Source organism: Oncorhynchus tshawytscha, unplaced genomic scaffold (genome assembly GCF_018296145.1).
Source record: "Oncorhynchus tshawytscha isolate Ot180627B unplaced genomic scaffold, Otsh_v2.0 Un_scaffold_1528_pilon_pilon, whole genome shotgun sequence".
Classification (NCBI taxonomy): domain Eukaryota; kingdom Metazoa; phylum Chordata; class Actinopteri; order Salmoniformes; family Salmonidae; genus Oncorhynchus; species Oncorhynchus tshawytscha.
In genome coordinates, this window is record NW_024609832.1 from 1,566,570 (window position 1) to 1,577,500 (window position 10,931).

A 10,931-nucleotide genomic window follows, 5' to 3' on the forward strand; every position below is an offset into this window, starting at 1 on the left:
TCTGTTAACTCATCCTCCACATCCCCTCTATTAACTCATCCTCCACATCCCCTCTATTAACTCATCCTCCACATCCCCTCTGTTAACTCATCCTCCACATCCCCTCTGTTAACTCATCCTCCACATCCCCTCTGTTAACTCATCCTCCACATCCCCTCTGTTAACTCATCCTCCACAACCCCTCTGTTAACTCATCCTCCACATCCCCTCTGTTAACTCATCCTCCACATCCCCTCTGTTAACTCATCCTCCACATCCCCTCTGTTAACTCATCCTCCACAACCCCTCTGTTAACTCATCCTCCACATCCCCTCTGTTAACCCATCCTCCACATCCCCTCTGTTAACCCATCCTCCACATCCCCCTGTTTCGCCCCCCCATCACACCCCCATCCCCCTGTTTCCCCCTCTATTATCCCTCTCTCTTCACCAAATGTCATGTCACTCACGGAAGCATAAAAGGATTGATCTCAAATTTCCGTTTTTTTGAGATGTATAAATGTGCGAATGCTGCCTGCGTCATGGTATCATATAACTTTGATAGTTCTCTTTTAAGCCCCCAGGTTCCCTCTTCTCAGTTTCCCCTCAGCCTCATCCATTCCCTCCCCTTCTTCCAGACAGTATGACTAACATTGCTTTTTGGAGGTAATAGGAGATTGTTTGGACAGCGGGGCTTTTAAAAAGAAAGAAGAAATAAGATATGAAAAAGAAAAGCTACTTATTTAACAATATGGCATGAGCCTGGACAGTTTTACAGTGGATTTATTTTCACGCTTATCAAAGGAGGGGACATAGCTGAGGAGACGTTGGGTGAATTCATTGTCAAGGCAGGCCTGGGAAAGGAGTGAAAACAGACACTGGTTCTTAGGGGCAAGGAGTCGACAGGATGAATGGGTGGATGGAGGGATGAAGGAGGAGATCTAAACGTTTGTCTTATTCTCTGATTTGGGTAATGCATCATACATCATGTTGGTGAGTTTACCTGAAGCACCTGAACTGCAGAGATGGAGAGATCACTGGATGAGAGAACACATGAGAACTACAGTAATCACTACCTCTGGTCCAGGGCGTTAGTGCTTTCCGCTAGGAACGCACTCTATCGCCCTGGACAAGAGCTATGTACTCACCTGGTCTGACTGCAGGGTCTCCAGCTGAGCTTCCTTGCTAAGACAAATCAATCCGTTCAGAAATTGAAAAAAAAATGTTAACTATAAACTTACAAATCATCATGAAATAGAGTATCAAAGGATATGCCTCTGGCATGTGGCACTCTTTGATTATCTACATATGATTTGCATACATTCACTCAATAATGAATACCTTATTTACACACGGTTACCTGATGGTCAACAAACCAGTATTATTGCTAGTTTATGATAAGCCTTTATATAGGTGTTGATCATGTTCTGTCCACTGGCCTATCCATAGAGGACAGCAACGTTCATCAAACTATGTTGACAGAAACATCTATTAATTATCTGTCTATGTGTTGACTCAACTGACTGGCAGCCTATGTACATAGTACTTGGAGGAGTATACAAGCTGTAAAAAAAACGCACTGCCCTTTGCTTTTGTGGGCGTAGCTGTGAGTGAAAACGCCTAGGTCATTCAGAAAAAGCACGCACTGCATGCGCACTAAGATGTTGTGGCAAAACAAGAGGCGGGTATATAAGCGACTGAACAATAGGTAAAGTAACATCATAACGACCTAATTCATCCTTTAGATCGCTGCACATATATTCTCTCACTCTCTACCTACCTGCCTGCCGAGTGGCTACGGGGAGGTGCAGACATGCTTCTTACCACGAGTGGGTACCAGCTTGCGCTATTTTGCCTTCTGATAAGAAGCTGTCAAGCTGTCAAGAACGGCGCCACGGAAACGTTAAACGCTCAGTTGATAAGTACGGTCCAGGATACACCGAGTAGTAATGTATCAATGAATCAAGCACGCAACGGAGGAAGACGTTTGACCAGCGATGCGAGGAAAGGTGAGTTGCATGTTTATGCACATTCTAAATGGATTAATTCAACAATTCACAGTGGACCAAACAGATTCATTGTATTCACTGATTTTGAAGTGTAATTTAGCAAAAGGTCAATATGTATATTGCTAAAGTATTGATTATATAGTATTGGAATTGATATAATTCTGTATATAGGCACATTTTCCACGGACAAAAATGGGAGATAAATAAACTAAAGTTGAATCATAGACTTGAATGGGAGACTTGAGTGTTTGAATGGGAGAAAAGTTAAAAGTTCAAGCATTTGTAATTGTGTTGGACTTGTTAACTCATGCTGCACATCAGATTACCCTGACCATGCCACAGTTATTGTTGAACTGTCAAAACCAATCTTTAATAAGAGCATTACATGGAATAATCCCAAATGCAACTCCAAAATAAATCAAACACACCTAAAATACTTTCAAGTATTTGCATGTCATTATCATTTGAGCATCGTTTGATTTATATTTTAGTTAGAATTTTTGGGATTACTCAATTTTCTGCCTAAAGGTTTGACAGCAAGATTAGGTTTTGACAATATGTATCTGACAGAAGGTAACAGTCTCTCTCGCTCTGTCACAGAGCAGGGCCAGGCACAGAACCAGGTGGGCTGCAGAGAGCTGCGCTCCACCAAGTATATCTCAGACGGCCAGTGCACCAGCCTGAACCCGGTCAAGGAGCTGGTTTGTGCCGGGGAGTGTCTCCCCTCCCACCTACTGCCCAACTGGATCGGCTCCGGCCCCGGCTACACCGGAAAGTTCTGGAGCCGGCGGGAGGCCCAGGAGTGGCGTTGCGTCATCGACCGGACCCGGACCCAGCGCATCAGACTGCAGTGTCAGAACGGAAGCTCCAGGACCTATAAGATCACTGTGGTTACCTCCTGCAAGTGTAAACGCTACTCCAGGCAGAACAATGACTCAGGGAATGGGAAGTCAGAGCTGGAGGTCAGGCAGGCCCAGGGCCAGGGCTCCACACTCCAGGGGCCCAAGAGGAGGAAGGGAAAGGAAGGGAAGAATGGACGTTCTGGGCAGGAGGACTGGGCTGAAGAACAGCCTAAAAATGACTGAACGGAGACTTCTGGTCAGGGGTGCTCTGTACACCTCTGAGGGGATGGAAGGTCTCTCTGTGCCCCCACTTAAGAAACAACTGCAGCACCAACAGACACTAGTTTTGTTTAGATGGAGCCAATGTGTTCACTATGTTTAAAGTAGCTATATGGAGAAGGCTATGCAATGATTCTTCAGACAGTGCAACTGGTTTGCCTAATATTGACCACTGTGGATGTGTTTGTAAATGTATGTGTTTTTGTATGTGATAGAATAAGACTAGTTTAAATAGTACAAGAACCACATTAGACAACATGAGATGAAGTGTTCCTATCAACAGCTGAGTATGTTGTCCAAATAGTAATGTTTATAATAACATAAAATGGCATGGTATGAATATAAATAGTGATTCTATACTCTTTGTGTTACTTTTCAAAGTATACTAGTAAAGAACAAGAAGGCCCTCACACTGTTAAGACTCCCAAATCATCACTTTCTTGACAACATCTTCTTCTGGTCATACAGACTGAGTGCTCACTTCCCAAAATATACACATTTCACCTCACATGACCAAATAAGCACATGATGCATGGTGGGGGCAAAAACCATTTGTGCATCTCTAATAATGTGATATCAATGAGACGGGCACATATAGTAGTTTCAGAAAAGAATATATAGGTACAAAATGACCAAGTAAGAGACCTGGAAGGCATGACAAATCAAAGTGACAAATTCATGTAAGAAATGTTCTGATATCAAACTCCTGGTTCAGACCTTTAGGAGACATGGTACAAAAACGGTGAATCCAATACAATTCTCTCCTCGGTTATAGATGATCAGTCCAGGGAGTCTTAAATGTTCTGATATCAAACTCCTGGTTCAGACCTTTAGGAGACATGGTACAAAAACGGTGAATCCAATACAATTCTCTCCTCGGTTATAGATGATCAGTATCTCACCACCTCCAGGGAGTCTTAACATGTTCAATACCAATGTATCTCAGAGAGCTGATGTCGTGACGAGCCTCCATGAAATGCACAGCCACAGGGTTTCTCTGATCAATACCAATGTATCTCAGAGAGCTGATGTCGTGACGAGCCTCCATGAAATGCGCAGCCACAGGGTTTCTCTGATCAATACCAATGTATCTCAGAGAGCTGATGTCGTGACGAGCCTCCATGAAATGCACAGCCACAGGGTTTCTCTGATCAATACCAATGTATCTCAGAGAGCTGATGTCGTGACGAGCCTCCATGAAATGCACAGCCACAGGGTTTCTCTGTACAAGTATCCCGGTATTACTCCTGTGTTCTGATGTCCTTGTTTTCAGAGTTAGTTTTTCCTACACAGCATAGGCCACAAATACACTTGATCAGGTATATCACATTCTTTTTGTGGAACACGTAATGATGCCTTTAATCCTAATGACCTTGCCCGTAATAGGGTGATTGAACATTGTGCATTTGTTCATAAAGTTACACTAGGTACATCAGCCACGTCTATAATTACTTTTCAAAGTATGTAACGGATTACTATGACAATGTAATATATTTTTGTACGGAGATAGCTAAACGTAATAGAAATAAGCTCATCTTTTTTATATATATATTTGCTACATTCCATGTAATCACTTTCTGGACAAGTTGTGTCTCAAATTATTTGCCTTTGGAAAATGAAATAAATATGGTCTACTATGATTAAATCACTGATTTAATATAAAAAATGACTTTTCTTTAATTATTTGTATAATAACAATTGATTTACTTGTCAATAAATTGTGCTTTAATCATTAGTAGTTAAATGCCTTGAGCATGAGGCCACAGGCGGAGGAGCTATAACTTCACAGCAAACAGGAAGTCAGTAACAACAGAAGCATTAGCCAGTGATGAAATGTTCTATTGAGTGTAATAGAAACTGTACTCTGTGCAGGAATCCTCTCTCCTTCAGGCTACTGGGCATGTTCCAGTCAGGAGCTACATGTTAACATACATGACTGTGTCAGATACCCCTTCATTGTAATACCATGAAAGCTATATATTTAGTACTTGCAGTGCAAGTACTACGGAGAAGTTACGTCTCCCTCAAAGAGCATTGGGAACCCTTGATATTCCTAGTTAGGGGATGGCAGCTAGTTTTGGCATTAGGACAGAGTGGTTCGAAAACTGACAGCACCAGAGTGGTGCGTACCATAAGGTGGAAGAAGCATAGGGAAATCATGTCTGTGAATCTCAGAGCAGAGCTTGTGTCATTGACACAATAATACAAGGCTTGTAAAACTTCCTCTCTGTAATTGCCCCTGACAACATATTCTCCTCCTGAGTAGCAGTGATGCTATAGGACTTGTAACTACTACCTTTAATTTGAATTGTAACTACCACAAACACGCTGTGAAAAATGCTCTTACAATAAATTCATATTTGCAAAGTCAATCGGATGCCGTTAAAGAATTATAGACATTGTCCGACACTCTGCAATCATATTACTTACTCATTATTTTCCTCTCTCTCTCTCTCTCTCCCCTCTCGTTCTCTCCCTCTCGCTCTCTCCCCCCTCCCCCTCTCTCTTTCTCTCCCTCTTGCTCCCCCCCCTCTCTCCCGTCTCTTTCTGTCCCTCTCGCTCTCTCCCCCCTCTCTCTTTCTCTCGCTCTCCCTCTACCTCTCTTTAATCTTGAAGCATGCAATTTGTAACTTATACCCTCTCATCACATCCTAGCCTGCCAGTGTTTCAATCTCCACACTGCTGGCCCCACCACATCCCCTTTCTCTCTCTCTCTCGCTGTTCAACCGTGGCTCTGTGTAGGACTGTGAACCATAATTACATGCTTATGGAAGCACTTCTGAGGCTCAGCCTTGTAATCTTGTAATACTTGACTTGTACAGAACTCCACATCCTGTCGCAGTCTGATGTCTCACACTGATAGAACTGCATCGAATCCTTTCCCAGGAAGTGTGAGGCACCTTTCTACTTTCTACCTCCAGAACCTATACCTGAGAAACCAGGGTCATGATCATTAGCGCCTGAAGAAACAAGAACTAAATCAGGGAGGGACTACTTGGACTTCATACTATTTCAATCAAAAACAGTCATTTTCATTTTCCATTAAAAAAATGTTTTGTTTCCTTTTCTATGGTGTGCCCAACTGAACTCAACCAGGTGGTTGATCTGATGACAGGGGGTAGATGGTGACCTTCTCACCCCAGCCGGGTGCTGGGCAGGTGGGTGTCGGAGCTGAACTGAGCGGTGTCCATGTGGTAACGATTCATTATAATGAGGCCCAATTAATTATGACATAATTATCTGCTATTACCAGGCTGGCTCCCAAACCAGAGTGTCATTTAGAGCCAATGCCACTACAAGGCTAATCCTTCCTATCACCAATAGTAGACATGAGGATACATGGGCTAGCAGCTTCCATGATCAGACACTGATCTGACACTGATGGGAAAAATGATCAGTCACAGCAAGCAGCAACACTGCATCAATCCATCTCCTCGCAACCAAACATCGTATCCCTTTTGCACAGCATAGAGCATATTGGTCGTAGTCAAAATAAAATGACTACTTCCAGAATGGCACCCCTGTTTAAAGTATTTAGTGCACAACATTTGGGCGGCGAGCTGGGCGATTCTGAAACCAATAGCCAGGGTGTCAGGGAATGGCTGCCTAATTCTCAGAGAGAGAGAGGAGTTTAATCTCTGGGATGCACGCCTGATTCTAATTCCTGCAGGATGTTACACAAGGATGTCTTCATCCAGACCGTACAGAATCTGCCCTGCTAGTGTAAAGGTTTTCTTTAGGTGAAGGAGAGGCGGACCAAAATGCTAGTGAGGGAGATAAGTGTTTCCAGTTTCAGAGATTTTTGTAGTTCGTTCCAGTCATTGGCAGCAGAGAACTGGAAGGAGAGGCGGCCAAAGGAAGAATTGGTTTTGGGGGTTACTAGAGATATGAGTATTTACAATTGCGACCTGGCCAAGATAAAGCAAAGCAGTTCGACAGATACAACGACACAGAGTTACACATGGAGTAAAACAAACATACAGTCAATAATACAGTATAAACAAGTCTATATACAATGTGAGCAAATGAGGTGAGAAGGGAGGTAAAGGCATGATGGCAAAGTTCTTAAATACAGTTGGGAAAAAGACACTAGACATGAATAAACTAACAAAAACAATAAACGTGGAAAACCAAAAACAGCCCTATCTGGATGCAAAACACAGAGACAGAATAAACTAACAAAAACAATCACCCACAAACACACAGTGAAACCCAGGCTACCTAAATATGGTTCCCAATCAGAGACAAATGACTAACACCTGCCTCTGATTGAGAACCATATCAGGCCAGACATAGAAATAGACAAACAAGACATCCAACATAGAATGCCCACTCAGATCACACCCTGACCAACCAAAACATAGAAACACACAAAGCAAACTATGGTCAGGGTGTGACAGTACCCCCAAAGTGCGGACTCCGGCCGCAAAACCTGATCCTATTGGGGAGGGTCTGGGTGGGCATCTGTCTGCGGTGGCGGCTCTGGTGCTGGACGTGGCCCCCACTTCACCGTAGTCTTAGTCCCCCACCTTGTCCGCTTCCGTGGCCTCCTAGCCACGGCGACCATACTTAATGACCCCACTGGACTGAGGGGCAGCAGCTCGGGACAGAGGGGCGGCAGCTCGGGACAGAGGGGCGGCAGCTCGGGACAGAGGGGCGGCAGCTCGGGACAGAGGGGCAGGGGCTCTGGCGCCTCTGGGCTGAGGGGCTCTGGCGCCTCTGGGCTGAGGGGCTCTGGCGCCTCTGGGCTGAGGGGCTCTGGCGCCTCTGGGCTGAGGGGCTCTGGCAGCAGCGCCGGACAGGCGGGAGACTCCGGCAGCAGCGCCGGACAGGCGGGAGACTCCGGCAGCACTGGAGAGGAGGAAGGCTCTAGCAGCGCCGGAGAGGCGGGAGACTCCGGCAGCGCTGGAGAGGAGAAAGGCCCCGGCAGCGCTGGACAGGCGGGACGCACTGTAGGCCTGATGCGTGGTGCTGGTACTGGGCCGAGGACACGCACAGGAAGCCTGGTGCGGGGAGCTGCCACTGGAGTGTGGAGGTGGCACTGGATGGACCAGACCGTGAAGACGTACTGGAGATCTTGAGAGCAGGGCTGGCACCAACCGCCCTGGCTGGATCTTCACCCTAGCCCGGCAGATGTGGGAAGCTGGGATGTAGCGCACCGGGCTAAGCACGCGTACTGGGGACACCGTGCGAACCACCGCATAACACGCTGCCTGACCAGCACCACGCCCGCCACGGTTAGCACTGCTAGAAGCACTGTCGTGCTGAGATGGCACAGGACGTGCAAGGCTAGGGAGATGCATAGGAGGCCTGGTGCGTGAGGCTGGCACAGTCTTCACCAGACCCCTAGCACGCACCTCAGGATGAGTATGGAGAGCTGACCCAGGTGTCATTAAATCCCTGACACGCTCCGTCGGGCGAATGTCGTGCCTCATGCACCAAACCAGCAACTCCCTCATATCTCTCTCCTCCAATTTCCCCATGAACTCCTTCACAGTCTCTGCTTCGCTCACCTCCAACACCAGCTCTGGTTCTGAGCTCCTCCTTGGCTCCTCACGATAAACGGGGGGAGTTGGCTCAGGTCTGACTCCTGACTCTGCCACACTCCCCCTGTGCCTCCCCCCAAGAATTTTTTGGGGCTGACTCTCGGGCTTCCGTCCGGGCCGCCGTGCTTGCTTCGCCAACCTCATTCTTCTATAACCTTCCGCGCATTGCTCCATCGAATCCCAGGCGGGCTCCGACACTCTCCCTGGGTCGACCGCCCACCTGTCTATTTCCTCCCAAGTAGTATAGTCCATATTCTTGCCGTCCAAACCGTCCTCCCATGTCCATTCCTCTTTTCGCTGCTGTTGCCCGTTACCACGCCGCTTGGTCCTGTTGTGGTGGGTGATTCTGTAACGGTTTTCTTTAGGTGAAGGAGAGGCGGACCAAAATGCAGCGTGGTGGTTATTCATGTTCTTTAATAAAGACACTAGACATGAATAAACTAACAATAAACGTGGAAAACCAAAAACAGCCCTATCTGGTGCAAAACACAGAGACAGGAACAATCACCCACAAACACACAGTGAAAGCCAGGCTACCTAAATATGGTTCCCAATCAGAGACAATGACTAACACCTGCCTCTGATTGAGAACCATATCAGGCCAGACATAGAAATAGACAAACAAGACATCCAACATAGAATGCCCACTCAGATCACACCCTGACCAACCAAAACATAGAAACATACAAAGCAAACTATGGTCAGGGTGTGACAGCTAGACAAAGACAGCCTGTGATTGGTAGACTACAGCCCAGTGGAGGCCCCTGGGTTTCCGTTTCTAAAAGATCAAATCTTAGAACTGAAATTTCAGTTTGTTTCTGTTTTAGAGTACATTGGTGGAATGCAATGGCAGTTGACCTCATATGTAAATTCAGGAGAAAATCCAGTGTCCAAATTGACTTGAAGCCAGAGCTTAGAAGTGCAGTGTGGATTTAGTTTACACCCTGTTTCACCCTGTTCTAATGACAGTTTTTAATTATTATTATTATTATTTTGTTGACATTATATGACCTCTATCCCCATGCCCTCGTCACCCTTTGTCTCTCAGGTTTCGTATGAATTATGAAATATACATTTTCTCCCTTCAGTCTGACATCATTGCCTCACTGGGACAACTACTACAATATAACCTTTTGAGAGTCTAGTAGAAGCCCAACACCTAATACTGGGATAATAAAAAATGCACCTAAACAGGTATTTTATTAATTAACATTTTACTGCAGTGGGCTAAATCAGGGTCAAACAGTGTTTCTTGGTAGTCTTTCTACTTGGAAACAAAAGTATTACACCTCACACACAAGGTTATGGGCTTACTAAAAAGAAGACATCTGTACCATGTCAGATATAGAGTTGAAATGTATTACGTTTTGAGTTTGTATACAGTACATCACATGTTATACACATCACAGAACACTGAAATATAAGAAAACCGTTTGACATAGAAACACCAGATTTTTGGCGTTTAAAAAAAAAGTTGATTAATTCTGAAATGATGAAACATGTTTAAAACATTCCCACACATGACGCCACTAGAGAGTCATTTGGTCATTTGACTACAGGTCGATGATACAATGTAGGCTACCTTCATAATAACCAGTCATTGTTATCATTTCTACTCACTTGTGATATGTTGTATAACAAGCGTGGAACATGTCTAGCAGTAGGAACGCTCTTGAAAATGCTAGCATGATATCTAAACATTAGCAAACTGTGGATGATGACAAATATGAGGAAAATGCAATGGAGTCGAATGTCGGAGGTGATGGGCAGTGAGCATCGTCAAGAGTTGATATAGGCTAGTGTCAGCCAGGGAATGAAGTGGATAGTGGGGTAAGTTGACCCTTGAGCCAAAAGGGGTGAGTCGAGCCACCTTTGTTTCTAGGAAACCATACACAAAATATATCATTTGACCAAATATTTAGTGAGGCTTCATAATTTCATGGAGTCTGTGAAGCAAGAAACCACATGGAAAAAGTGGCAAATTAGGTCATAAAGTCAAATGAATTTATTGTGTTACAGGTTTCATGATGCTTGTATTTAAACCAAAGTAGATACTTTAAATATTGTTCTATATGCCAATTGGGGTCTCTATAATCTTCAATATGAGGTCCTTAACCTAGCATGAAAGTACATCCCTGTAGCTGTGTGGGCTAATATTGTCATAATGTTTGCCTTGGAGTTAGTTGAGCCAATGGTTGAGACAATGCAAGTTGAGCAAATTGAAGTGTTTTCTTCCCAACTGTAATGCAAGGCATTATCATTGAAATATGAGGTAAC

At 44.9% G+C, this 10,931-nt stretch overlaps 1 protein-coding gene across 1 annotated transcript; it reads left to right on the top strand.

The window, feature by feature from the left end:
- Positions 1-1,622: 1,622 nt before the first annotated feature.
- LOC112229598 (sclerostin domain-containing protein 1-like) lies at positions 1,623-3,467 on the top strand. Its single transcript, XM_024395529.2, has 2 exons — positions 1,623-1,987; positions 2,588-3,467. The coding sequence occupies exons 1-2, from the start codon at positions 1,792-1,794 to the stop codon at positions 3,070-3,072; spliced, it is 681 nt and encodes a 226-aa protein (XP_024251297.1). The 5' UTR covers positions 1,623-1,791; the 3' UTR covers positions 3,073-3,467.
- Positions 3,468-10,931: the final 7,464 nt, after the last annotated feature.

What these genes read in the sequence shown, in the direction of transcription:
- LOC112229598 (XM_024395529.2), top strand. Translation starts at nt 1,792, where the DNA reads ATGCTTCTTACCACGAGTGGGTACCAGCTTGCGCTATTTTGCCTTCTG. An exon ending in GACCAGCGATGCGAGGAAAG is followed by an intron (nt 1,988 to 2,587) that starts GTGAGTTGCATG and finishes GCTCTGTCACAG; the next exon opens with AGCAGGGCCAGGCACAGAAC.